The sequence below is a fragment of the Dipodomys merriami genome, unplaced genomic scaffold (genome assembly GCF_024711535.1).
Source record: "Dipodomys merriami isolate MVZ:Mamm:240054 unplaced genomic scaffold, mDipMer1.0.p SCAF_57, whole genome shotgun sequence".
NCBI classification, from domain to species: domain Eukaryota; kingdom Metazoa; phylum Chordata; class Mammalia; order Rodentia; family Heteromyidae; genus Dipodomys; species Dipodomys merriami.
This window is the reverse complement of record NW_027206146.1, coordinates 2456976-2484067: the sequence shown is the minus strand read 5'-3', so window position 1 is coordinate 2484067 and position 27092 is coordinate 2456976. Positions and strand designations below refer to the sequence as shown.

The window sequence follows — 27092 nt, the reverse complement described above, 5'->3', positions numbered from 1 at the left end:
TCCTCTCTCAGGAGGGTTAGTCCAGAAAGTTTTCTCCCTCCGAAGGACCGCGCCCACGTCGGTGCGGAGCCGGCATTACAGAAACACCTGCGGGGCAGAGGAGCGCGGGCCCGCCACGCACACCTGTGCACCGTCCCACACTGGGAGAGCAGGTGCCGCCCGCTCCCCAGCCATTGGTCTGACTGCGAAAGAGGGGTGGGGCCTTCCTGCCTAGCTCCGCCCTATCATCTCGGCGCCCGTCTTGATTGGCAGATGACTTCAGTTTGAGCCCTCGCTTTGAAGGCACCTGTCTGTCTCCCACTAAGTGTGCGGCTTTCAACGCCTACTCTCCACGCCTTTCTCCGTTTGCCTCACCCTCTTCCAGGGCCAGCCGATGGAGTCAGGGCCGACTATACCCCCGTACCTAATTCAAAGCGGCTCAAACTTGACGGAGGACTTCCCGCCCCTGGTCAGCCTGGCTCCTCCCCCTAACCAATTGGTTTTGGAGAGGGGGGCGGGTACATCCAATCAGCATGACTCAAGCCCTCTGATTGACACATGGGCCCTCGCGCTGGCGTGTTGTGCCCTGAGGCGGGAGGAGGAGGAGGAGCGAAGAAGAAAACCTAAACCAATCCTAGAAGGCTGAGCTGGAGGCCAATCGAACGCCGCGCCTTGCAGCGATCAGCCAATCACAAAGAGGGGGCCGGCTTCTTCCTTCCCACGAACCAATAGGACACGTGAGACGGTGAGGAGCGACGTGCGGCGGGAGCAATGACGGGCCTATATTTGGGGCTCGGGGGCGGGTCGGCGCCAGAGACGAGAAGAGAGGAGGGGAGGTCTCCTCCGCCGCCGCCATCTTGGACCGGGCCCGGTCAGCTTCCGCGGAGCCCATCGGTAGACGCCGCGGCCTCCCTTGAGCCCCGACCCCCGTCGTCAGAACTACCCCGGGCCTGCTCTCCCCCCGCCTCACTTCCGCTTCGCGCCGCTATCGCGATAGCGCCCAGGCCCGGGGCGCGAGAAGAAGGCGGCGGGCGCTCGCCTCCCCCGCCTGTCGCGGTACGCTCCTCAGCGGCGGCGGCAGCGGCAGCGGCGGCGGCAGCGGCGGCGGCGGCGCCAGCTCTTGTGGTGAGAGCGTTAGGCTCGACTGGGCCGAACCCCTCCTTTCCCCGGCGCCGCCGGCCGCCCCCGTCCGGGCCCCGCCGCCAGCCGCGACCCGGTCTCCGGCCCGGCCGCGCGCCCCGGCAGGGCCGCCGCCTCCGAGCCCGGCGGCGCGGGACTCCAGCGGCCGCCGCCTCCCGCGTGGCCGCGCGCGGGGCCCGGGTGCCAGGTGCCCGCCCCCTCCGCGGCGGCCGGCCGGGCTGGAGGAGCGGGGCTCCGGGGGCCGGGCCGGGGCCTGCCCCGGGATCCCGAGACGCCTCCCCCCCCTCGGGTGGCCGCAGATCCCTCCGCACCCGAGGGTCGGCCCGGCGCCGAGCGGGGCCGACCAACTCCCCGAGACCCGCAGCTCTGCTGTGAGTTGGAGCCCGAGCTAAAGTTTGCAGCTCTTCCCAGCCCGGGTCCAAGGCTGCCCGGGCCTCAGCTCTAGCCCCTCTTTGGAGTGAGTGGGTTTCGAAGGGCCTTGGCATGGTGGATGCCAGCCCTCCCCCCCCCCCCCGCGGGTACAAACCGTGCTGTCAGCGCCATGAGTAATTGGTGTCTTGGAGCTATTGAACATCCCAAGGTCCGGCTGTCTGCTGTCTAGGTGGCATCGTGCAGGTGCCATGCTCCTTGGTGAGCTCGTCTCGCGGGCAGTGCAGACACCCTTTTTCTAAGCAGTAGCTGCCTTTCCATTGGAGAAACTGTCACCTCCCCCAGGTGACCCCTGTCTTTTTGGTATGGGGTCCCTCTCTCCCCTCACCCCCATGGGTTGTGGCTTGAGTCTGAGCTCCCTGTCCCCCTCCCCCCTTGGGGGGATGTTGTCTTTCCAGGAGCTGAGAATCCTCCCCACTCCCTTTGGTGTTTTGGTCAAAGCCTTCCCTTAGGAGAGATGGGATGGTCCTGTCCCTGAAGTCCAGTGGGAATAGCAGATGGAAGATGAGAGTTTGCACCTGTCCACCCTGTTGTCCCACTGTAGAGACTTGAGGCTTCCAGACCCCAGGTTCCTCTCCCAAGGATGGTGTTCTCCCTGAAGTGGTGCTTTCTTTCTAGAAAGGCTTTCTTCCTTCCTTAGTGTTGCTGCTCCCAGGGTCAGAGTTCTGGTCTATTATTTGATTGCCATGATTGTGTAGATTTTTCGATGTCCTCTTTGTGTCCCCATTGGGATGTGTGAGCACCCCCTTGATCATGTGCGCCCCTGACCAGTGCCTCTCACCCTGTTTGCTACATTGAAAGCTGCTTGTAGTGGGGTGAGCTGCTTGGCTTCACTAAAGTCATCTTCCCAAGGACTAAAGGTTCCTCCTTAGGACAGGTGAGCTCTGAGTCCCTCACCATTGGTGTTGAGCCCCTCAGCCCAGGAACTAATGCATCTCATTCCCAGTGGTGCCCACCCCACTGGGCAAGCTCCTCGCATAAGAGTTAAAGCTGGGCTGGGAAGTTGGCTCAGTGGTAGAGCGCTTGCCTTGCATGCCTGAGGCCCTGGGTTCGATTCCTCAGCACCACATAAGCAAAAAGAAAAAAGCCGGAAGTGACGCTGTGGCTCAAGTGGTAGAGCGCTAGCCTTGAGCTGAAGAGCTGAGGGACAGCGCCCAGGCCCAGAGTTCAGGCCCATGACCGGACCCAAAAAAAAAAAAAAGTTAAAGCTTTCCTGGGTGAAGGGGGCCTTATGTCATGCCCAAGACCCTTCCTTGTATGGGCACTCAGCCCCAAGATTAGTTAGTCTGTGCCCTTCTTCAGGCCTTGTGTGGCGGTGTCTTGTCCCCTTGTTGAAGTGGTAGAGGCTCTGTGTTGGTTGTTCCTCTGGGTCTGGGTGCTGCTCCTGTGTGAGAGGCTAACTTGAAGTTGTGCCTTCTCCATGGATCCCCATGGCTGAGCTTCCTGGACCAGATTCCTCCAGTGCCCCTTCCCCCTAACAGAGGAGCCCTGTATTCTGTGAAGCTGCCGCTGCCTCAGATTGGCCCTGTGCTAGTGGCCTCCTGGGGAAGGGGGGTCTTGATGGAGCCTCTACCCGAAGGCTCCAGTACTAGCCTCCCTTCTCTCAGCCTTTGATGAGAGGTCTACGGGGTTGCCAGCAAGTCCTTGCTGAGGGGCATTTCTCTGGAGGGAGAAAATCATTGCTTTGGGCTGGGAAGTTGGCTCAGTGGTAGAGTGCTTGCTTTGCATGCATGAGGCCCTGGGTTTGATTCCTCAGCACCATATAAGCAGAAAAGGCCAGAAGTGGTGCTGTTGCTCAAGTGGTAGAGTGCTTGCCTTGAGCTGAAGAGCTGAGGGACAGCGCCCAGGCCCAGAGTTCAAGCCTTCACCGTGGCACAGGTGTGCCCCCTTGGTATCTGAAGCAAAGCCCCTGGTACCTTCCTGTTATGTGGCACCTTCCTGTACCTAGTCTTGGACATCCTCTTTCCTACTGCACAGCATAGCCTCCTGGGATATTAACTCCTCCCTGTGCCAGGTCCCAACCCCTTCATTGTCCCCTCCCTACAGTATGGAGGGCCTCATTTGGGCTGTGAATCTCAGAGGTAACTTCTTCAGGCTGGATCACCCGTTGGTGCCCCTCTGTGGGGCTCTTGTCTAACATACTGGCCCCTGTGCAAAAAAGGGGCTTTTGAGTGTTAGAGCGGTAGAGCCCAAACTCCTTCTTGGTGGCAGTGCTTACACAACTCATGCTAGTGTCTATCCAGGCCCTTCTATGCACTCCCTGGATCAAAGGTACTTGCCCCACCCATCCGAGTCTCCTCTGGGGGATTGACTCTCCCCTGGCTCCTTTTCCCGGTTGCCTTGCCTTCCTGGAGATGTGTCTGTTGATGTTGGGCTGGGGGGTTCTGTCCCTTGTTTTGCCAGGCCTTTTACTGAGGAGAGTTTGGTTCCTACCTTATCCACCTCCACCCAGAGGGGACCCCATGGAGTCAATGATTCCCGTCCTCTCTGAGCCTCCCATTCTAAAGCTTGCTCTCGAATGCTGGTCCATGCCCCATGCTGGAACTGCTAACCACATAGGACAAAACAAAGTTGTGCTGGGCAGGGTGGCACATACCTGCAAGCCTGGAATCCCAGCACTTAGGAACAGAGGCCAGCCTGAGCACAGGACGGTCCTGTCTCGAAAGAAAAATGAGTTCTTCAGTTGCATCAACCATAGTTCAAGTGCTCCATGGCCATCTGTGCCCGTGGGAAAGCCCACGGTGTTCTGTTGACAGGGCCACTTTCTCTAGTGAGGACCCTTCTTAAATGGGCTCTAACTCCTGGGGGCAGGGCTGGGTCTCAAAGAACCTCTGCCGGCAGCTTAAAATTGGGGTCACCCTCCCTAGACTGTGATACGGCTTTCCTGGTGACTCCCCGTCACCCTGAGGCCCTTCTGGGCAAAGATGCCCCCCCTGTGAAGTTTTGGGCACCTGCCTTGCTGGTTCAGGTTTCTCAGTCTAAGTTACCAGTTCATTTGAGATGGCTTTCCTGTGTGTGCAGACTAGCTTTGTCCTCACCTCTTGTCTTCATAAGACTTCTGTCTCTTCCTAACCCCTTCAGGGACCGCTGTTTACTCCCAGGTCTGTGTCCTTTCTTGGTGTTTGGGTTGTAGGAATTTACCTCCTCCTGGTTCAAGAGTTCTCTGGGGAATAAGTTTCTTGGAGGTACAGAGCGCCCTGCCTGTTTGTAAGAGTGGGTTTGGCTCAGTGTGTAGACACAGTATTGGGCCTCGAGTGTCCTCTGGATAGGATAGGGGATTTCTGGGCTGATGCTTTGTCCCTGAAGTCACCTGTGTGCTTCCTGAGATTATCCCACTCTGACGTAGCTTTAAATGGAAGCTAGGGAAAAGAGATTCCAAGCTCTAGGGATTGTCTACTTCTTAGCCACAGAATGTATCTTGTCTCAACCATTTCTCTGAGGCCTGTTGACCAGACCCTGTGCTGGGCAGTTGAGTGAGAGTAGAGAGAATCAGGCCTGGTCTCTGTCAGTGGGCAGTAAATGCGTTTTCCCTTCCCTCCCAGCCCCATGATTTTTTCCTGATGTCTGTGTCTCTGGGTTTATAATTGCCTTCCAACCTTATCCCCAGCAGCGTCCGTCTCCAAGAGAGTATGAAGACAGCGTGTCTGTAGGGCAGGGAAGATGGCGGACAAGCGAAAGCTCCAAGGTACTGGACCAACTGGCCTCTGTACACAGAGCCATAGCCCTCTCTCATGGGAGCTTCTCTTAAATGCTTGCTACTCCGGCAGGACTCTTTAACAGTCTCCCTTCCTCCCGGCCAGGTGAGATTGATCGCTGCCTCAAGAAAGTGTCCGAGGGTGTGGAACAGTTTGAAGACATTTGGCAGAAGGTATGGAGTAGGGGCTGGTGTGGGCCCTGAAAACCTGGGTGTGCAGGGAAGAGAACACCAGAAGAGCTTCAAGGTCTCAGGACATTGACGGGGAGACAGGCTGCTTGTCCTGATACTGAGGACATGAGGAAAGTGGCTCTAAGACCAGTTGGAAGAAGGGGTCCCAGATTCTTTAGCCCCAGAGAGGCAAAGATTGGACCTTGGCCACAGCAGCTACCCTCACCCTAACTGTAAAACCTCGTCCCTCAGCTCCACAATGCAGCCAATGCCAACCAGAAAGAAAAGTATGAGGCTGACCTAAAGAAGGAGATTAAGAAGCTACAGGTGAGAGGCTGGGGCTGGACAAGAGTCCAGCAGGCAGACGGATGGGGTGAGCCGCTGGGTCCCAGGGAGCACAGCTTGCTGGTGGGGACGGGGCCACTCCCAGGTCTGTGGTTTGATTTGCTGTGCCCACTTGTAGCGGCTGAGGGACCAGATCAAGACATGGGTGGCATCCAACGAGATCAAGGACAAGAGGCAGCTCATTGATAACCGCAAGCTCATCGAGACGGTAGGCGCCTAGAGCCGGGGCCCAAGGGGTGGAAAGGTGGCAAGATTCTTGGGACCTTAGAGGCAGGTGAGGTCCTGGGACAGGGAAGGACAGAGCCTAAGAACCAGGGCCCTCAGTCCCTTCTCAGCTACTCCCACTTTTGGGAACCCAACCCCTTGCCAATTTCATTCTCCACAGCAAATGGAAAGGTTCAAAGTTGTGGAACGAGAGACCAAGACCAAAGCTTATAGCAAGGAGGGCCTGGGCCTGGCACAGAAGGTAGACCCTGCCCAGAAGGAGAAGGAAGAAGTTGGCCAGTGGCTCACGGTGAGTTAAGACAGAGAAGGTGATGCGCTTAGGAGTCCTGCCCCACGTCCATGAGAACCCTGGCTAATGGCTTCCTCCCCACCCCCCAGAACACCATCGACACCCTAAACATGCAGGTGGACCAGTTTGAGAGTGAAGTGGAGTCACTGTCAGTACAGACACGGAAGAAGAAGGGCGACAAGGATGTGAGTGGGGGGAGCCTGAGTCTGTGGGGCAGGGGTGGGGTGGAGAGGAGGCACTTGATGTGCAGGAGACACCGGATGCCATGGGAATTGGGAGCATAAGGAGATGGGTCGGGCTGGAAAGGCAGGGTCTGGGACTTAGCTGAGTGGGCAGTGCAAACAGGGTAAGATAGGATCTTGGAGCACCTACATGTGTGGGGCTGTGCCAGGCGCCAGTGGCTCATGTCTGTCATCCTAGCTACTCAGGAGGCTGAGATCTGAGGATCATGGTTCAGAGCCAGTCCGGACAGAAAAGTTTGTGAGACTCATCTCCAGTTAACTACTCAGAAAAACTACAAGTAGGGGCTGGGAAGGTGGCTCAGTGGTAGAGTGCTTGCCTTGCATGCATTAGGCCCTGGGTTCAATTCCTCAGCACCACATAAGTAAAAAGAAAAAAGCAGGAAGGGACGCTGTGGCTCAAGTGGTAGAGTGCTAGCCTTGAGCTGAAGAGCTGAGGGACAGCGCCCAGGCCCAGAGTTCAGGCCCACGACAGGACCCCCCAAAAAAAGAAAAAGAAACAGCTATAAGTGGTACAATGGCTCAAGTGGTAGAGCAGTATTAGTCTTAAGCAAAGAAGTTAAGGGACAGCCCAGAGTTCAAGTCCCAGTACCAGCAAGAAAAGGGAGGAGTCAGTTAGGGGAGATAAACTTGGGGTCAGCTTGGATGCAGAGTAAGTATGGGACTTGAAGGAAGGCTGCATAGCACCCCAAGAGCCTCAGGTCCTCGGAGAAGCACATACAGACAAAGCAGGGCAGGAGCTAGCGGAAGTGCCCGCAGCAGATCCAGGTACTGGAGTCCCAGCTTTTGCAGCTCAGCTCTAGGTGTGTAGGTGTGAGGCCCAAGGGATGGGGATGAACTCCACTAGGAAGGAAGCTAGGGGTAAGGATGAAGTGGAGGTGGCCAGGCTTCTAGGGTCTTAGGAACCAGGGGATTGGAGAGAGGATGACAGGTCCTAGAGAGGATTGAGGTCTTCTGAATATGAGCAAAGTGGTGACCAAGATTTTCATGATTATAATACAGCAAATTCCTCACCAATGGGGACTGCCTTTAAAGGAAGGCTGGGGGTGGGGTGTGTCCCAGAGCGAGGTCTGCGCCTGGGTGGCTCAGTGGAGAGAGGTGGCTGACTGATGGTCAGATGCAGATGGAGGCTGAATGGTGAGCTGGGTTTTTTCCAGATTTCCAGGCTGTCCAGAGGCAGGGCCAGTGTGGGTAGGGAGCAGCCTCAGAGTGGTCCCCACTGGGACGGAGGGTGGGCACACTCCACACTGCCCCGCCTCAGAAGGGGCCAGAGTGGAGCCTGTGGGTCACGGTGGGGACCGGGGACTGAGGACAGGTTCTGTGGGGGCAGGAGGGCCGGGCAGGTGCTGTGCAGCCCCTGAGCCTGGCCCTGGGCTCGCCAGCAGAAGCAGGACCGGATTGAGGGCTTAAAGCGGCACATCGAGAAGCACCGCTACCACGTGCGCATGCTGGAGACCATCCTGCGCATGCTGGACAACGACTCCATCCTCGTCGACGCCATCCGCAAGATCAAGGACGATGTTGAGTACTATGTCGACTCGTCCCAGGACCCCGACTTCGAAGAGAACGAGTTCCTCTACGACGACCTGGACCTTGAGGACATTCGTGAGGCCCGGGGCTAGCATGCGTGTTGTGGGGGGCGGAGCTGGGCTGCAGCCTCGCCTGCGCCAGCGTGCTCAGCACACCCACCCTGCCTCCACAGCACAGGCGCTGGTCGCCACCTCCCCCCCCAGCCACAGCCACATGGAGGATGAGATCTTCAACCAGTCCAGCAGCACCCCCACCTCCACCACCTCCAGCTCCCCCATTCCTCCCAGCCCAGCCAACTGTACCACGGTGAGGGCCTGCAGCTGGCCTGGGAGGGAGAGGGAGTGGCTGGGGCCTTCCTGGGTTTCATACACAGGCTCAGGGCCTATGCCGGTGTTGGGTATGGAAGGTGGGAGGTGTCTGAGGTACTTGGGGTAGGGATCCCATAAGAAGAGGGGGTCCTGGGTTTTTTAGAGGATTGGCAGGAGCCAGATTTGGGTGGTTCCCTGGAGAAATGAAGGTTGGTTGTTGGAATAGCAGGGTCCAGGTCCTTAAGAGGTTTGAACTAAGGGGGGCCTTTGGGCCCCTCAGGGATCGGCATCTGTGGAGACCTTTGAAGGATCAGTCTCTCACAACCCCTCCCCCCTTCAGGAGAACTCTGAAGATGACAAGAAGAGAGGACGGTCCACAGATAGTGAAGTTAGCCAGGTGGGTCTGTCTGGGATCACTGGCTTGTCACCTGTTTGTTCTGCAGTCCCCAAAGGCTCACTGGGTGCTAGTCCCAGGCTAGGTGCAGTGTCACCCTGATGACAGTACCTGTGGGTGGCCCCCATGGCCTGTGCCCGGCGTGCAGAGGTGGCAGGCCACAGGCCCAGTGTGAGAGGAGCTTGGAGTTGTGTCCGCGAGGCACGCTCGGGCTTGGGGGCTCAGGGTTTGGCTTCGTGGAGCAGCTCTGAAGGGGCTGGAGGTCAGGGCACCTGAGCTGCGCTAACGCTGCCAGGCCAATTTCTGGGGCGACGGTCCAGGAATTCCTCTCACCCCTATTGAGCCCTGCTAGCCCAGGCCAGGGGCAGAGTGGGCTCCATGGGGCTGCTGTGGGGAAGGGGAGACTGAGGCAGGGACTCCTAGGTGTGGTGTGGCTCTGCCCCACTCCCCTGGCCCCTTGGTGCTTAGTGAGTGGAGCTGTGTGGCCACACTTGGCTGCTGTGGGGTGTGGGTCCCCGGTTTCTGGAGTGCTGTCGTGGCTGGGTAGCTTTTCATGGTCCTTTCATTAGTCCACACTGCCTGGCCCACATGGAGACCTTTGGAGGCCTCTGTTAGTCCCCTGCCACTGGCCTCAGTTATGTGTAGGCCTGGTGCTGGGAAGGCTGCTGGCAGGCAGGAAGGGCAGCAGGGTGGGAGTGAGCTCGCCAGGCCCCTGAAGGACAGCAGTCAGAAGGCTACTGGCGCCCCAGGACAGGGGGCGGGCGGGGGGGGGGGGGAAGGGGGCTGGCGGCATAGAGCCCTAACCTCTGTCTCTCCCTTTGCAGTCTCCAGCCAAAAATGGCTCCAAGCCTGTCCACAGCAACCAGCACCCCCAGTCCCCAGCCGTGCCACCTACCTACCCCTCCGGCCCCGCACCTGCCACCGCTGCCTTGAGTACTGCCCCCGGCAACAACGGGGCCTCCAGCCCTGCAGCGCCGCCCAGTGCCCTGGGCCCCAAGGCCAGCCCAGCCCCCAGCCACAGCTCAGGCACCCCTGCCCCCTATGCTCAGGCTGTGGCTCCGCCCACTGCCAGTGGACCCAACACTGCCCAGCCCCGGCCCCCCAGCGCCCAGCCCAGTGGAGCAGGTGGTGGAGGCAGCGCTGGGAGTGGTGGTGGCAGCAATAGCAGCACGGGAGGTGGCGCTGGCAAGCAGAATGGCGCCACCAGTAAGTAGAGGCAGGATGGCATGGGGCTGGGGAGCGGGGGGGGGGGGGGGGGGCGGGGAGCAGGGAGCAGGGAGGGAGGCCCAGAACAGGGTGCACAGGACAAGAGCCACAGGCTGGCTTTCTCATGTGCTCCTCTTCCTCAGGTTACAGCTCAGTTGTGGCCGACAGCCCTGCGGAAGTGGCCCTCAGCAGCAGCGGGGGCAACAGCGCTAGCGGCCAGGCCCTGGGGCCCCCGGCAGGCCCCCACAACCCACCTCCCAGCACCTCGTGAGTGTCACGTCTCACCAGGCAGGGCTGCCGGCAGCCGTCTTCCACCCCAGACACACCTTCACTAGCCACAGAAAGGGCTGTTTACTGTGAGGTGACCCTAGGTCCTGCCCTCTGCTCCTCCACACGTCAAGGCACCCCTAGTGCTGGACAGGAGGCCCTCCCACCCTGGCCTGGCCACCCTGCCCTGTCCTCTGTAGCCCTGTGGTGCGGGGTTCCCACCTCCATACGCTGCCTTGCTGAGTACAAAGCCCCAGAGACTAGTTGTCCCTTTTCCCAGAAGAGCCATGGCTGTGAGCCCTCAGCCGCTCCTTGGGTCGCACCCACCCTCAAGGATGCCCATTCTCTTCCCAGCAAGGAGCCCAGTGCAGCAGCCCCCACAGGCGCTGGGAGCGCCGCTCCAGGCTCAGGGAACACCTCGGGAGCACCCAGCCTCCTGGTGCCGCTGCCCGTGAACACCCCTGGCTCTCCCACACCCAGCTTCAGCGAGGCCAAGACAGCCGGCGCCCTGCTCAATGGCCCTCCGCAGTTCAGCACCGCCCCGGAGGTCAAGGTGAGCTCCGATGCCCCGAGACACCCAAGGCCCTGTCTTAGCACTTCAGTCTTTGCTCCAGAGGCTTCTGCACCCTTCCTGCCACACCTCTTAACCACCTCCTTCCTCCCTTGAGCCAGGCTTCTCTGGCTTTTTGCTCCTTCTCTCCTTTCTCTTGCTCTTTCCCCATCACCGCTGCTGCCTTCACCTTCATGCTGGCCACACTGCCCTTGCTCTGCTGTCTGCAACCATCTGCATGGCCTGCCTTAGTTATTTCCCCTGGATGCGTCTTCATCTCTTCTGTGGCGCAGGTCTCGCCGCACTGTGTTCTAACAGGACACCTGCTCAGTCTCCTGTTTTCTCCTCTGCCACTGTCCTTGTTCTCATCTTCTCTAAGAAGCCATTTCGACTGAGAACACATGTTCTGGTCAGCCCTCAGCCCAGCTTTGCTGTGTGGCCAGTGTTTCTGCCCTCAGAAGCTGGCTGCCTGGCTTCCAAGGGCTGCTCACCCCTGATCTGGAAGGGTCTTAGGGCAGGACTGGAGTTGTGGGAGGGTGCTGATCCAAACAGACAGGAGGCTGGCGGTGGTACTCAGCAGGGCTGAGAGCAGTGTCTCTGTGCACGGGGCCGTCTGCCCAGACTATCCAGATCCACATGCCATGTTTCCTATGCCTGCCTGCCTTCCTCTGGAGACCAGGGATCATTGTAACACCCCTGCTGCACTGGGTCCTTTGCCAGACCCACCCTCAAGTCCCACACGAGTCCCCACAGAGTGATTGGAAAGGCACTGGGGGCTGGAAATGGAGTGTATGAACCTTACTAGCAAATCTCAGTTGAGAGGTCCAAAAAGAATCCACAGTGCTAGAGCCTCTGGGTGGGCAGTGGGGAGCCTCTCCCAGGCTTTGAGCACGAGGGCTGGGAAACAAGATCACACCTCACTAGAAAAGTGGCTGCATGGAGTGGGAGGGGAGGGCTTGGCCTGGGTGCTCCTTGTGGCCAGGTGAGCACTGTGTCGGGTGGGGGCTCAGCCTTCAGGGCCCCAAGGAGTGTGTGATGTCGGCTGTTGCCCCCGCCGGCAGCCCAGCATGCGGTGTTCTTCCTACCCTGGCTCAAGTATGCCAGTCCTGGAGCTCAGACTCGGGACCTGGCTGCCGCCCTAAGCTTTTGTGCTTTGTGCTCGAGGCTGGTGCATAGCCCACTTAGGTGCTGGTTTCCAGTGCTGGGGTGGTGCAGTGCCCCACGGCTGGCTCGCAAGCAGAGCCGTTGTGCACGTGTCCTCGGAGGGAGGCTCCATGGCCGCAGGGCTTTGGTGTCAGGACATCGTGAATAGGCAGAGCAGGCAGGAGTCCAGGGCCCCGCAGAGGAGCCCAGTGTGAGCCTGAGGCCCAGGCCTGTCCTCCCCGCAGGCCCCTGAACCTCTGAGTTCCCTCAAGTCCATGGCGGAAAGGGCAGCTATCAGTTCTGGTATTGAGGACCCAGTGCCCACGTTACACCTGACTGAGCGAGGTGAGCGTCCAGGGTTGGTGTGGGGGGTTCTGCTGGAGAGGTGGGGCTGGTCCCTATCCCACTCTCATCCTCGAGGGGCCCTGCCCCGCTCCCCCCGACAGACATCATCCTGAGCAGTACGGCCGCGCCACCCACCTCCACCCAGCCTCCCCTGCAGCTGTCCGAGGTGAACATCCCACTGTCCCTGGGTGTGTGCCCCCTGGGGCCCGTGCCCCTCACCAAGGAGCAGCTCTACCAGCAGGCCATGGAGGAGGCCGCCTGGCACCACATGCCCCACCCCTCTGACTCTGAGCGCATCCGGTGAGCGAGCCCGGGACAGGGTGAGGGCTCCTTGCAGGGGCCGCCTTCGGCATTCTCCCAGCCCAGCCCGGACAAGAGCCAGAGGACACCGGACACCAACCCTCCCCTGTTCACAGGCAGTACCTCCCCCGGAACCCCTGCCCGACGCCCCCCTACCACCACCAGATGCCACCCCCCCACTCGGACACGGTGGAGTTCTACCAGCGCCTGTCAACCGAGACGCTCTTCTTCATCTTCTACTATCTGGAGGTACAGCAGGGCCCCCGGGGCAGCCTCGGGCCCCCCAGCTCCGCCGCCACCGCCGCCGTTCCCCCTCGGGCTGAAGGGGTGAGGTGGGTGTCCCACGGCGGCCTCTGGGACCGCACTCTTCCCTCTCCCAGCCCTGGGCCCCTGCTCCATTCTGCCCAGGGGTGTCCACTGCTCCGCTGAGGCTGGCCTCAACTGCAGCCCCCTGTCCATGGCCCTGGGCCCCAGCTAAACCCAGGAAGGCCCTTTAGTCCAGGATGTCCCCCTGCTCTGTGGTGGACACTCAGGCCTTCCAAAAGACTGGGGGAACCCTACCTCTTTGATAAGCATCCTAAACTATCTCCTTTCCACTCGCTGAGCTCTCGTCACGCGTTAGCTTCTCTTCCTTCTCGAAAACAATTTGCCTCCTTCGGTCTCATTTTCTTCTGGCCAGCAGTGGGACGTTCCACCCCCAGCACGATCTCCACATGGATCGTCCTGCCCAACATTGGTCTGCAGCCGGAGCCAGGGCCCAGCCCTGCTGCTCTGCCCATCCCTGTCCCCTGGCCCTAATCAGCTTGGGCCCCCCTGATCCCACCCTCTCTCTCTGCCACAGGGAACCAAGGCGCAGTACCTGGCAGCCAAGGCCCTGAAGAAGCAGTCGTGGCGATTCCACACCAAGTACATGATGTGGTTCCAGAGGCACGAGGAGCCCAAGACCATCACCGACGAGTTTGAGCAGGTGAGGCCTGCCATCTACCCTTCCTCTCCCTGTCCTCACCCACATCAGTCCAGCTCCCACAGCTGAGCCTGCACCCATACATCGCTCTCCCCCACCTCCCCCCAGTTGCCCTGGGCTTGCCCTGCCCCTTCCCGCTCCCATTTCCTGACCCCCAGAGTGCAGGGCCATTACTTACTGGAACTCTTGCCCCTAGCCCAACGACACTGCCCTGGGCTGCTTCTGTGTTTGTTTGTGAAGCGGGTCATGAGTTGTTGTAAGGATTAAATGAGTTTATAACATGTGAAGATCAGTGCCACGCACAGCAAGTGTCACAGACAGCAAGTGTCACAGACGGGTGTGTCATGGGCTCGGGTACCAAGCCTCCTCGGTGCCAGTCCCTCTCACACCCTGGTATGGGCTTCCTGTGTGCGGGTCTGGGCCTCCGGTTAGTGTATCACCTCAGGACACCCCATCCAGAAAGCCGCGTACTGCGCTTGAGCCTAGACACAGAGCCAGGGCCCCCAAGTGCAGCCGGCCAGGGCCAGGCGCCCCAGAGCCACAGTCCCCGTTCCACTCCCTAACATGAGTATGAGAAGTGGGGGAAACGAACCCCATACATCCAGCTGGCCTGGCACCTCTGCACCACGCCCTGTCCTATGTCTGTCAGTCTGGCCCCAGACCCCAGCCTGCCTTCGCCTCCACTCACTGCACGCTTTCTCCCCGGCCAGGGCACCTACATCTACTTCGACTATGAGAAGTGGGGCCAGCGGAAGAAGGAAGGCTTTACCTTCGAGTACCGCTACCTGGAGGACAGGGACCTCCAGTGACGCCGGCCCCATCCCGCCCTTCCCGCATGCTGATCCCCTCCCCTGCCCAGGTGAGGGCCCGGCCCTGAAGATGGGGCCCGAGCCACGGGGCACCCCCTCCCCCAGGAAGCAGGGAGGGGGCCGGGAGGTTTTCTCTTCCTCTCAGCCCCACCCTGGGGGCCCGGGGGCGAGGGCTGCCCCCTCCTCTCCCCAGTGAGGGACATTTTTTGGTAAACCTATTTTCATTTTGGAAAATATTTATGAATAAATAGTTTTATATGACGGCTGGTGGTAGCAACCTCTCTTGTATCCTACCCCATTACCCCCAGAAGTCAGCGAGCAAGAGGGGGGTCCTGCCGGCGGGGCCGCTTGGCCAGCTGGGGGTTGAACTGGGAATTGTACCGCCGGCGTCGGTCATCCATCTCTTCCTCCTCGGGCTCACCTTGGGATGCCCGGCCTTGAACCCGCGCCAGCAGGGCCTCAGCCCGCACTCTCTCGGCTGCTTCCCTCCGAAGACGCTCAGCCCGAAGCTGATCCAGGGTTGGGGGCCTGGAAAAGGGGGAGCAAGGTCAAAACACTGCATAGCACAGCCCTGGGGTCCTACCCTGTGCATCCCCTGCTCGTCAGCTGACCCCTGAAGCCCTGGTCCACACCCTGCTCCTAAGCTTGCTAGAAGCAAGCCATGGGTGAGCCCTGGGTAAGGCCCACCTGCCCTCCCAGTGGGAAAAACACATGGCACACAGTGATAAGCGAATCCTCTATATGGGCCTGGCGTCCCAGGAACCTAAACCCTGGTTGTTATCTAACCCAGGGGTCTTCACTCTTCAAACTTGAGAATTTCAGAGGCCTTTTTGTATGAGGGTTGTAACTATCTGCATTGTGAGTTAGAAACAAGTCCCAAAGCCACAGGCGTGTGTGTCACTGCCGGGATCCCCTAGGAGTTCTCTGGGGACCTGGACCACAATGCTGAGTACCCTGCTCTGACGGCCAGCCTGTGATGCCCCTTGGCGGCTGACCCTGGAATCAGCCTGCTTTGCTCTGGACTGTGTCTACATTCTTACTCTTTGGGGCGCTGCTTCTCCCTGGCAGGATGGCTTTCTTCCATGCTGTGCTTCCTCTTCTTTCCCAGATGCTTTTGCATCTCCCGCAAGGGGTCTAGACGGCTCTTGATCTTCTCATCTGGGGCTGGGCCAGGCGGGGGACCCCCTCGCCCTGGGGGGAGTTGGTACCAAGGGGGTTGAGTCTGGGCCTCTGCTGCACTCTGACCCAAGTATGTCAGGATGCCCAGTGCTTTCTCTTGCCTCTCCTGAGGGGGTAAGAAAACAAGAGCTGAGGCAATGAGACACAGCCTTCCTTTGTCCCTCATGTGCTCTGGTGGTGGCAACGGGAAAACGCCCAGACCTAGGTTGGTTACTCAACAGTTGAGAATCAGAGGCCAGTCCTGAGCCAGCTGTCCCAGCTCTTGGTGAAGCACAGCACAGCAGCTGAACTCTGGCCCTGGGAAGAGGGGACTGGAGCTGGCGCCCGGTTCTAATCACATTTTAAAGAGAAACACCAGGCCAGGCGCCAGTGGCTCATACCTGTAATCCTAGCTACTCAGGAGGTTGAGATCTGAGGATAGCAGTTCAAAGCCAGCCCGGGCAGGAAAGTCCGTGAGACTCTAATCTCCAGTAAACCACTAGAAACCGGAAGTGGCACTGTGGCTCAAGCAGTAGAGCACTTGCCTTGAGCTGAAGAATGCAAGGACAGCACCCAAGCCCAGAGTTCAAGCCCTATGACTGACCAAAAAAAAAAAAAAACACCAACCAAGCACCAGCGGCTCACACCTGTCATCCTGGCCACTCAGGAAGCTGGGATCTGAAGATCACAGTTCAAAGGCAGCCTGGGCAGGAAAATCAGTGAGACTCTTATCTCCAGTAAACCACTCAGAAAAAGCCAGAAGTGGTGCTGTGGCTCAAGTGGTAAAGCGCTAGCCTTGAGCACAAGCAGGCTCAGGGACAGTCCAGGCTCTTAGTTCAAGCCCCAGGACCGGCAAAACAAAAAAACACCAGGCACGGTAGTGCACCTACAACACTTGGGAGGCTGAGGCAGGCGAACTGCAAGCTGGAGGCCAGCCTGGACTGTATGTCAATAAAATCCCTCTGGCATTCCTACAGGCTTCACCCCAGCTAGGGCTGGGTGTTCAGCATCCTCTAACCAGGCCTGTGGCTGCCTACAGCAATAACCCAACTTGCTGGATGCTTCATCCAGTTGTGCGTCTTCTGTGTGAGCCCACCCACCCCACCCCCACAGCTGCCTTACACTCCTCCACCCCAGCCTAGGCACAGCATCCTCTCCCACCTCTGCCCAGGATGCCTGGAAACTAGGAATAGGTCTGTGACCGGGATTCCTGGACAGGAGGAAGAGGTGTGTGAGGCCAGCTTACTTTCTCCTGTCGCTTTTCTTCCTCATACTCTTTATTGCCTCTGGTCACTCCTTTCCCTTCTTCCAGCAGGTCCCGGAACAGGTCCACAGGGCCAGAACTTTGAGCTCCTGCCTCTGCAGCTTCAAGTTCAGGCAAAGCGCAGTGACTCCTGGCTTTCTTCCGTAGGAATTCTGTGCGGGCCTGAGGGGGAGGAAATTACAATCAGGGCACTGAGAACCTAGAGGGAACCTGAAGGTCTGTGAGTCTGGTGCCAACCCTAGAAAGCACGGCAGTCCACAGCGCTAGGGGGCTACAAGAAAGGGACCTTGGGGGGGCTGGGAAGGTGGCTCAGTGGTAGAGTGCTTGCCTTGGATCCATGAGGCCCTGGGTTCGATTCCTCAGCACCACATAAGCAAAAAGAAAAAAGCCAGAAGTGGCGCTGTGGCTCAAGTGGTAGAGCACTCTCCTTGAGCTGAAGAGCTGAGGGACAGCGCCCAGGCCCAGAGTTCAGGCCCCATGACCAACCCCCCCCCCAAAATAAAAAAGAAAGAAAAAGAAAGGGACCTTGGGGTGCAGGAACACAGAAAAACCACTGTCTCCATCCAGGGTGGAAATGTAGGTTTCCTCATGTTCTGAATCACAGCATCCCCAGGCTAGGGTAAGGCTGTACAAAGAGCTATAGGACTGTGTGTATAGCTCAGTGACAGAGTCCTTGCTTAGCATGTGTAAGGCCCAGGGTTCATTCCCCAACAACACTTCCACCACCACCTCTAACCCCCCCCACCCGTGTGTGTATGTATGCGCGCGCGCGCACGCACGCACGCACGCACACACACACACACACACACACACATACACACACACACACACACACACACACACAAGCAACTATCTGAAATCCAGGAGTGGCTCCAAGTCACTATTCCAAAACATCTAGGAATTCTTTTGTGTGTGCTGGTACTGATACTTGAACTCAGGGCTTTGTGCTTTGACTGTGTTTTCACTCACTGACAGTGCCCAACTAAGCCACAACTGCAGTCCAGCTGTTTGGCTGGTTAAATGGAGATTAGTCATTGTCTGGCTTCAATGAGCAATTTTTTTGGGGGGGTGGGGGGTGTCTGTCCTGGGTCCTGAACTCTGATCCTGGGCGCTGCCCCTCAGCTCTTCAGCTCAAGGCGAGAGCGCTCTACCACTTGAGCCGCAGAGCCACTTCCAGCTTTTTCTGCTTATGTGGTGCTGAGGAATCGAACACAGGGCCTCAGGCAGACGAGGCAAGTACTCTACCACTGAGCCAACTTCCCAGCCCTCCGTGAGCAATTTTCTACTGACAATCGTTGAGTTTTAAAAGCCAGTGGCTCACACCTGTAATCGTAGCTACTCGGGAAGGGGAGAGTTGGAGGCTGGAAATTCAAAGCCAGTCCAGGAAAGAAAATCCACAAGACTCCCATCTCCAACAAAAATGCCCGACTAGAGGCATGGCTCACTGGTTGTGACTTACTGAGCGTTAACGCGAGGCCCTGGGTTCAAGCCCCGATGTTGGCACACTCATTCACTCATACACGGATACACAAGGAGTAAATGAGGACTGAAAGCTGGGCGTAACTTAAGCTTATTAAGGGGCTACACACAAAAGCTAGAAGAGTGGGGTGTCTGGGGCAGGATCGCCCCGACAACAGAACTGGCTCATCCACTCTCCCTTCTCCGTGCAAAGAGATAACGGCCAGTGCATGGAGCGGCCGACACGGGGTGCGCACAACAAACAGGGCGCTTGCTCTGGAGAAGTAAGGAATCACAGCTTTCCGGAAATAAAGCACCGGGTTGGCACCCCGCCCACCGCGCCTGCGCAGCACCCGCTTCCGGTTCCCGCAGGCGCGGAGGGCGGCCCGGGTTCCGCCCGCCGCCCTTCCTGCTTGCCTCTTGCTGAGCGAGCAGCACTCTCCGCTCGCGCTCCTTCTCCTCCTCTCGGGCCTGGGCCTCGTCACGCCGCACGCGAGCGACATTGTCCTTATTTCGGACGTGCCAGCTTTTCTTGGGTAAGATATTCATGGCGCCGCAGCGATCGACCTCCTGTCAGACCCGCCTTCTTACAGTTCTTATAGGCACAGGAGCGAGGTAGGTAGGGGAGGGGAGGAGAGGCCCGCCCCTCTTCCTTTGGTCCTGTCTTGTGCACGGATTGGCCGTAGACTAGTTAGCCCCGCTCCTCCTATTTTGTAGCTGTATACGATTGGCTAGCATGTCCTCCATCGCAGCCAATCCCAGACGCTCGACGTGTGTTGTTGCCTAGCGACCGCTCTCGCCAGCGTTTGAGTCAATCACGAGTAGCCACGCCCTAGACGCTGTCAACGTAACCGCCAATTGGCTGGCACGCTCGTCGGGAGTTCTTGGGCGGGAGAGCCCTCGACCTAGACGGTGCCAGTACGTCAGGTTGGCGTCGGGACACGAGTTGCAAAGCGCTAGGCAGCCCTGGCTGTGTTTATTAATGTAATTAAGAGGCTCTACAGGGAGTCGGGACTTGGCAGCGGAGGCTCTGGGGAATCTTCAGACTTAGAGCTCAGGAGGGCGGCATCGTTTGACACAAGACGGAGTCCGGGCTTATTACCAAGGGGTCTGGACCCGAAGGCGTCCGGGACGTCGTTACACAGGCCGCTCAAAGGGCTCCGTTGGCGGAGCTCAGTGCCACGGCTCGCTGTGCCAGAAAGACCTTGTTCCGTGCTTCCTGGGGTGACAAGAGATGAGGGTGAGACAAGCCTCCTCTTCTCTTCCCGGGATCCAACTAGGAGGAGGAAGAGGAGGAGGAGCCCTTCCCTCCCCTTTTATCCCCTCCTCTTCCCCCCTCCCTTGACCTCCCCTTCCCCTGCACAGGCCTGGCTCACCGTCTCTATCTGGCGTTTAAACTCCGAGATGAGGCGCCCATAGGAGTTGGCCAGCGCCACGGTACACGCCATCAGGATGCTGACGAAGACAGAGAAGCACAGAAGACACATGGCTCGCTAGAAACCTCAACCCCCCTCCAGCCTCTCCTCTCCGGAGCCCAGGGGCCGCAGCCCCTCCCTCCCACAGGTGACTGACCGACTCCCAGCTCACGCACACTCAGTAGTCTGATACACACACACACCTCACCTGGAGAGCAGCAGAAGGGGCACAGCAAAAGCCTGGGAACCCAAAAAGAAAAGAAAGTTCTGGGCGGTCTGAGGGAGATTTTCAATGGACTCAGGAATGTGTTCCCAGATGGACGACTTGCCCTGGAAGGGGCCGCACAGCTTGGAAGGTGGGATCCTGCAGGCAGAGACAGGATGGGCTCAGATAGGCTGGAATGGGAGTCCTGAACGAAGCGGGGAGGGGGAAAGAGGGAAGGAGGCAGACCCAGGCTCTCACACTCACAGAAAGATGCTGTAAAATACAGTCACTGCGGAGATGGCCAGGCCCAAGAGCAGAACCAGGGGGAAAAACAGATTGGCCGTGGAGGTGCGGAAGGTGCGGGAGGCCGGGGAGCAGGTGGAGAAGAGGGTGAGCTGGCAGGGAGTAATGTCGGGAAAAGGAGCTCTGAGACCCAGCCTGTCCCCCCGCCTGGCCGTTCAGCTTGTCTGGGAATCCGGATCCCCTGGGGTCTAAGGCCCCAGCGCTCAGACCTAGCACTCCTGCCCCACCACCCTGCTGCCCCCAGGACCCCAGCCCTCGCCAGCACCCCATGGGCTCACACTCTGCGGCCCCTCACCTTCTTCAGGCTGAAGAGCATCAGGAACTTGGCTGTGTTAAGCAGAGGCAGCAAAGGGCAGAAGAAGCTCCCCACCCAGACCACGGTCTGCGCATACAGGAGGCCCAGTACCTCGTCGGGCACCTGGAACTCCTGGGTCCCCGCCAGGCGCCCCAGCGCCCCGGGACAGAGGCCGCAGAGTACCCTGAGGGCCGGATGGGGCGGAGTGGGCTGAGAAAGGCTCCATCCAGCCCACCAAGCCAAAAGGAACAGGTGGAAGGGGTGGGGCTTTTAATATGTCCTGTAGTCTGGGTCTGAAGGGGCGGAGCCTGAGGGCCCAGAGGTCCCCAGGAGTCAGGGTCAGAGGTTACAATATAACTCGGGTGAGGGTGGGAGCCTGGGACCTAAGACCGGAGCCCAGGAATAAAAAGGGAGAACTAGGCTGTGGGGGCGGGCCCTTAACCATGGGGCGGGGCCGCGGAGGGGCGGAGCTCTCACTTCCTAGGAAATTGGATGAACAGCATGACTGCCAGGCCAGTCAGCAAATCGAAGAGCAGGAGTTTGTACATCTCCTGACCCAGCTTAGTCTCCCAGCACTGATGAAGGGAAAAAATCCAGTCAGTGTGTCCCCTAGACCCCCGTACTCAGAGGCCTAAACATCCAAGGCTTCAGACCCATCCACAGGCTCCGGAGCCTTTTCTAGCACCCACTCTACGCCCAGCACCTTCAGCTGTATCTCAGGTTGCATCGCTCACCGGAAGCTCTTTGTAATTGTAGCCACAGGGCTGGCACTCCTCCGCCTCCACGTTGCCCCCACAAGTGATCTGGTTCCAGAGGGAGATGAGCAGGAACAGAAGGGAGGTGAAGCGCAGAGTCACTGTCCTGTCCGGGGAGAGCAAGGGCGGGACTGACAATGACCCAGAGCCCACTACAGACTAGTTCCCCTCTGCGTGGTGGTGTTCCCCATGATTTTCAAGAAACTGAAGCTGGGAGCCAATGGCTCACGCCTGTCATCCTAGCCATTCAGGAGGCGGAGATCTGAGGATCGCAGTTCAAAGCCAGCAGGGGCAGGAAAGCCCATGAGACTCTTATCTCCAATGAACCACTCAGAAAACCAGACATGGCGCCATGGCTCAAGTGATAGAGCGCCAGCCTTGAGCTGAAGGGCTGAGGGACAGCGCCCAGGCCCAGAGTTCAAGATCCAAGACCAACAGGAAAAAGAAAGGAAGAAAAGGAAGGAAGAAAGAAAGAATAAGGAAAGAAACAGAGGCTCAGTGTCACAGTCAGGATTTGAATGCAGAACTCTAGATATTCCCATATCCAAGGGTGTGGGTGTGGGTCTGTGCGTGTGCAGGTACTGGAGCTTGAACTCAGGGCCTGGGCACTATGCCTTAGCTCTTTTGCTCAAAGCTGATGCTCTACCACTTGAGCTACAGCTCTGCTGCTGGCTTTTTGGTAGTTAATTGCACATAAGAGTCTCATGAGCAGGGCGCTGGTGGCTCATGCCTGTAATCCTAGCTACTCAGGAGGCTGAGATCTGAGGATCGCAGTTCAAAGCCAGCCCTGGCAGGAAAGACCGTGAGACTCCTATCTCCAATAAACCACCAGAAAACCGGAAGTGGCGCTGTAGCTCAAGTGGTAGAGTGCTCACCTTGAGCTGAAGAGCTGAGGGACAATGCCCAGGCCCAGAGTTCAAGCCCCAGGGCTGACCAAAAAAAAAAAAAAAAGAGTCTCATGAACTTTCCTGCCCAGGGCTGTGAGCCATGATCTTCAGTTTCTTGAGTAGCTAGGATGATAGGTGTGAGCCACAGGTGTGTGGCCAACTTCTCTGTCTTATTTTGCAAGAACAAACACCCTCCAATAGACCCCATCCTATCCTCCCAGGGGCGAGGCTGGAACCTGAGCAGGATGAGTATGATCTGACGGCTCTGGGTGTAGCCTTCCAGGGGGGCAATGAGCTTGAACACGGGCGGCAGCACGAAGTTGACCCCGGAGATGAAGATGGATGGGAGGTAATCCACCACCAGCTTCAGCAAGGGCGTCTGCTGAACAAGGGATCTCTCCTGGGAGAGAGGGTGAATCCAAGAAAGTACTAGGCCTAAGGCCCTCCCCGGCCTCTCCCTCCCTTAGGATCCGCCCACCCCCAGGTCCAACCTGGCTCTCTGAGCCTCCTGCGGTCCCAGCCCTCCGCCCACCGCACCCCGCGCACCTTCAGCTCCACGGTAGCCCCCGTGGCCCAGTAGATGCCATAGAAAGCTGCCCCCAGGAGCGCTAACACCAGCAGGTTGAGCAGCATCCGCACCAACCATACCCAGGCCCACTGGCCCAGCGTGCGCCCCGCAGCCTGGCGCCGGACTGCGGCTTCCTCCAGCTCCACCTGAGGCCAGTAGAGATGTCCCTTGCCTACGTTCCTCCGGCCGTGTGCGGTGGTCCTGGGCGCGCTGCACACTGAGCTAATGCAGCGAGGCCTTTGGAAGTGCTGGCTCCAGCCCTCCAGGACCATCCACTGGGGCCATTTGGAGCTCAGGGAAAAGCCCCTCCATCCAAGCCCCGCCCCTCCCTGGCTCCGCCCAGAATCCAGAGGCTCTGCCCCCTCCTTGGTTAGGACCAGGGCCTGAGGTCCCGCCCCCTTAGGCCTCATCAGTCTTCATTGGCTTCATCCAGGACCTGAGGCTCCGCCCCTCCAAGGCCCTGCCCCATATCGTTTAGTTTTGTTTTTGCCAGTCGTGGATCTTGAATTCAAAGCCTGGGCAATGTCCCTGAGCTCCTTGTGCTCAAGGTGAGGGCTCTACCACTTGAGCCACAGCGCCGCTTCTGGCTTTTTCTATTCTGTGGAATCGAACCTAGGCTTCCTGCATTGCAAGACAAGCACTCCACCACTGAGCCACATTCCCATTCCCAACCCTGCCCCATACTTGGCTCTTTTCGGCCCCGCCCTATCTGAGCGCTCCCTCCCTGTCACATAATTCCTCCCCTCCCCCCATTCTTTGACCTCTGTCCTCCCTAGCTGTGGCCTTCTCATAGCCCCACCATACTCCAAGGCCTGCCTCTTCCCCCCACCTCCACCCCGTCAGGCATGGGTCTTAAACTCTGGGCCTGGGTGCTGTCCCTCAGCTCTTCAGCTGAACGCGAGCACTCTACCACTTGAGCCACAGAGCCACTTCCGGTTTTCTGGTGGTTCATTGGAGGTAAGAGTTTGGCCGATTTTCCTGCCCAGGCTGGCTTTGAACCCGTGATCCTCAGATCTCAGCCTCCTGAGTAGCTAGGATGAAAGGCGTGAGCCACGGACGCCTGGCGACCGGCCTCTTTTGAAAGAAGCTCCACCTGGCTTCTGCGGAGCCGCAGGCCCAGGTTCCCGCACCCCACCTGCGGGCCTCGCGCCCGGCCTTGGGCCCTACAGAGCTCCGTCTCCGGACCCCCGCGCTCTCCCCCGCCCTCCCCGCACCTGCAGCTCATAGCGGACGTGGCGCTGGCGCAGCCGCACGTGCTCCTCTCCGCAGAGACCGAAGTCCCAGGCCGAGAACACACGGTGGCTGTAGCTGGTCAGAGCCCCGGACTCGGCCAACAGAGTCTGCCTCAGCCCGGACACGGAGCTGCGGGGAGGGAGGCGACGGGGTGGGTGGGCGGGGCCCCAGCACCCCAGTAGGAGGTAGGCCTGGAACGCAGACTCAGGATGCAGGGACAGAGGGGGAAGGGGCAGGGCTCCGAGGCGGGGAGGGGGCTGCGGTGACCCCGTGCCCGGAGGGGGAGGGCACTGACCGGCGCAGGATGAGCAGCAGGCAGACGAAGCCGGAGGCGAAGACGGAGCACAGGTAGGTGAGTGCCAGCGTGGGCCGAGGCGGGTAGAACCCATAGAAGAGAGGGGACCATTCCAGGTAGCCCTGCGGAGGCGAAGGCAGCCGGTCACCGTGGGGCCGGGCGGGGGCCGGGCCACCGGCGCGGTGTGCAGGCCGCGGTGCCGCACGGGTCACCGAGCACGCGAGGCGCCCCGGCCAGCGGAGGCCCACGGTGCCCCTACCTCACCTCTCCAGAGAGCAGGTTGAAGATCTGTGTGGGAAAGGTAACCAGACCCTGAGCATGGGGGTTGTACGAGCCGCAGGACGAGGCCGCGGGCCCCGGGGGACCCGGGGGCGCCCCATCCAGCCAGGCGGGCAGCAGCTTCATGCAGACCTCGAACACCGACGCCACCGCGTTGAGCAGCAGCAAGAAGCGCAGAAGCGAGAAGTAGCACTCAGTGCCGCCGCCAAACTGGCCTGCAGGGGGCAACAGAGAGGACTCGGCGTCCTTCCCCAGACACAAGCCTCCTCCCTCAGACCCCGGGCCCGGACCCCCACCCCCCACCCCCGGCTTCCTCCCTCAGATCTAGGGGTCTGGACCTCTGGGCTTCTCTCTCAGACCTAGGGGTCAGAACCCCCCCAGCTCTCTCCCTCAGACCTGGGGGTCCAGGCCCCAGCCTCCTCCAGACCCCACCATACCCCCAATCTTCTTCAGTGTCCATGCCCAGGGCTGAAGGGTTTGCACTCCTTCCTTCATCTTTTCCTTAGACCGGGAAAGCAGCCTGGCCCAGTGGGCAGCCCAAGACCCAGAGGTGTGTGCCGCTGGGTCTTTGGACTGGCTCTTCCTGGAACATAAATAAAGTCAGAAAGGGAGCCAGCCAAAGGTAGAAACAAGCAGCTACAAGTGAGGAAATAAACTGTGGTACACTACAGTACTCATAAATACAATACTCTGCAGCACAAAGGTAGAATACTATGTAGCAGCAAAAAAGAAACCAACCAAATTCATGGTTGAGAGGCAAAGTAGGAAAGAAAAAAGATAGACTCTAGAATTGGAGGCAGCAGGATCCTAAGTTCAAGGCCAGTGTGAACTAGAAACCTCGTTTAAAAAAAAAAAATGGGCACTGTTGGCTCACACCTGTAATCCTAAACTGCTCAGGAGGTGGGACATGAGGATCATAGTTCAAACCCAGCCAGGGCAGTAAACTCCCAGAATTAACCACCAGAAAATCAGAAGTAGCATTATGACTCAAAGTGGTAGATTACTAGCCTTGAGCAAAATTGCCCAGGACAGTACCCAGGCTCTGATTTCAAGCCCTACCCCTGACAAAAAATTAAAAAAAGAATAAAGCCAATCATGTTGGTTCATAACCACAATTCCCGGACAAAGACACTCTCGAAAAAAGAGGGCTGGGAAGGTGGCTCAGTGGTAGAGTGCTTGCCTAGCAGGCATGAAGCCCTGGGTTCAATTCCTTAGTACCACATACACAGAAAAGGCTGGAAGTGGCGGAGTGCTAGCCTTGAGCACTCAAGGGATAGTGCCCAGGCCCTGAGTTCAAGCTTGGCACCGGTGGCTCATGCTTGTAATCTTATAAATCTTAGTTACTAAGCAGGCTGAGACATAGAAGATTGTGGTTCAAAGCCAGCTCAGGTAGGAAAGTTTATGAGACTCTGATGTCCAGTGAACCACCAACAAGCCAGCAGTAGAGGTGTGGCTTGAGTGGTAGACAGTTGGCTTCAAGTGAAGAAGCACAAGCAAGAGCTCCCAGGCCCTGAGTTCAAGTTCCACTACTGACACAAAACCCCAGAGAGGTTGTCTCCCAGCAATCTGGTGGCGGGGTGGGGTGGGGAGGGGCAGGCACTCGCCTGTGAGCCCTTCTTGCCTCCATGGGCCATGGCAGTTCCCTGGAGGGGTGCGGATCCTGAGGCTGCATTGGGGTGACTTCTGGGAAGGATTGGGGGCTCTTCCCTCCATCCTGCTCCTTGTCTTCCAGTGCTCCCCAAGGCAGCACACCCGGACCGCGGTAGCGGAGGGTGGCAGCGCTGGGGAGCTCATTCAACACAGAGGACAGGGACCGGCCTGGTGGGAGAGTAGAGGGCTGGGGAGGCTCGGATGTCCAGGCCCTAAACCTCCTCCCTCAGACGCAGAGTCCAGGCCCCAGCATCCTCCCTCAGACCCAAGGGTTCCAGACCCCAGCTTCCTCCTTTAGACATGAGAGGCCAGGCCCCAGCCTCCTCCCTCAGACCCAAGGGTCCAGACCCAGCCTCATTCCTCAGACCCAGGGGTCCAGACTGCTAAACTCCCCCCTCCACAAGAGCAGAAGAGTATCTCCATTCCATTTGAATTAAGTCTGAGGAGCCCAGTGTCCACTTCTTTCTCGCTATTCAGGAGCCTGGGATCTCAGTCCCAGCCCTGGCTGGGCCCCTCCTTCCGCACAGAGCTGGTCTCCATCTCCTCCCTAACCCAGGGCCTGGCTCCAAGGCCCTTCCCAATAACAGGGGAGAGCCTTTCCCTTCAGCCTTCAGGGCCCCCTCCGCCTGGCCCCCTTCACCAACTCCCAGGTTCTGAGGGGGACAGGACCAGGACTCCTCTGGTGCTCACCTCCTCTGGCCCCCTGGGGGGCTGTCCAACCCCCAGGGGGGGCCCAGGCTCTGGAATACTGGGCCAGGTTCTCCTCCATGGCACAGCCGGCCGTTTCCTTGTAACTCTAGTGGCTCCCAGGGTGGAGCCCAGAAAGGGTGGGGCGGTACCTGGCCATCAGGTGGCCACTGGGGAGCATAGCGAACTTCCTAGAACCCAAGGCCTCCTGGGAGGCGAAGTCCGCCGGTCAGGTGGCCCGTCACACCCGTCCTGCCTGTGCTTGCTGGTGCCCCACATCCCCGCTGGTTTACAGTCTCACACCCACAGGCCT

General features: G+C 58.9%; 3 protein-coding genes and 1 long non-coding RNA gene across 8 annotated transcripts; 2 read left to right on the top strand and 2 right to left on the bottom strand.

Annotated features, from left to right (window-relative positions):
• Positions 1-811: 811 nt before the first annotated feature.
• Cnot3 (CCR4-NOT transcription complex subunit 3) lies at positions 812-14589 on the top strand. Of its 5 annotated transcripts, none has more exons than XM_070000715.1 (18): positions 812-1035; positions 5159-5233; positions 5349-5416; positions 5666-5740; positions 5877-5966; positions 6144-6272; positions 6362-6457; positions 7894-8116; positions 8214-8347; positions 8690-8746; positions 9568-9949; positions 10093-10216; positions 10571-10769; positions 12155-12254; positions 12356-12554; positions 12671-12803; positions 13396-13521; positions 14229-14589. In XM_070000715.1, the coding sequence occupies exons 2-18, from the start codon at positions 5209-5211 to the stop codon at positions 14325-14327; spliced, it is 2259 nt and encodes a 752-aa protein (XP_069856816.1). In that variant the 5' UTR covers positions 812-1035; positions 5159-5208; the 3' UTR covers positions 14328-14589. The 5 variants fall into 5 exon arrangements, with proteins under 5 accessions (XP_069856816.1, XP_069856814.1, XP_069856815.1 ...); XM_070000713.1 differs by having other exon boundaries at positions 812-1104; XM_070000714.1 differs by having other exon boundaries at positions 812-1104; positions 5156-5233.
• On the bottom strand, positions 14558-18876 carry Leng1 (leukocyte receptor cluster member 1). Its single transcript, XM_070000793.1, has 4 exons — positions 18625-18876; positions 16732-16911; positions 15368-15612; positions 14558-14855 (listed from the first exon to the last, which is right to left on the bottom strand). Exons 1-4 carry the CDS (start codon positions 18754-18756, stop codon positions 14639-14641), a joined length of 774 nt encoding a protein of 257 aa, XP_069856894.1. The 5' UTR covers positions 18757-18876; the 3' UTR covers positions 14558-14638.
• On the top strand, positions 18666-22626 carry LOC138812709 (uncharacterized). Its single transcript, XR_011367627.1, has 3 exons — positions 18666-18743; positions 19573-22416; positions 22535-22626. It is a non-coding gene; the product is annotated as an uncharacterized lncRNA (long non-coding RNA).
• Tmc4 (transmembrane channel like 4) lies at positions 19165-26887 on the bottom strand. The gene is made up of 15 exons (XM_070000809.1): positions 26783-26887; positions 26043-26260; positions 24880-25021; positions 24428-24657; positions 24164-24285; positions 23850-23997; positions 22614-22781; positions 22304-22467; positions 21160-21286; positions 20903-21000; positions 20426-20609; positions 20092-20222; positions 19831-19986; positions 19584-19662; positions 19165-19426 (listed from the first exon to the last, which is right to left on the bottom strand). Exons 1-15 carry the CDS (start codon positions 26859-26861, stop codon positions 19358-19360), a joined length of 2115 nt encoding a protein of 704 aa, XP_069856910.1. The 5' UTR covers positions 26862-26887; the 3' UTR covers positions 19165-19357.
• Positions 26888-27092: the final 205 nt, after the last annotated feature.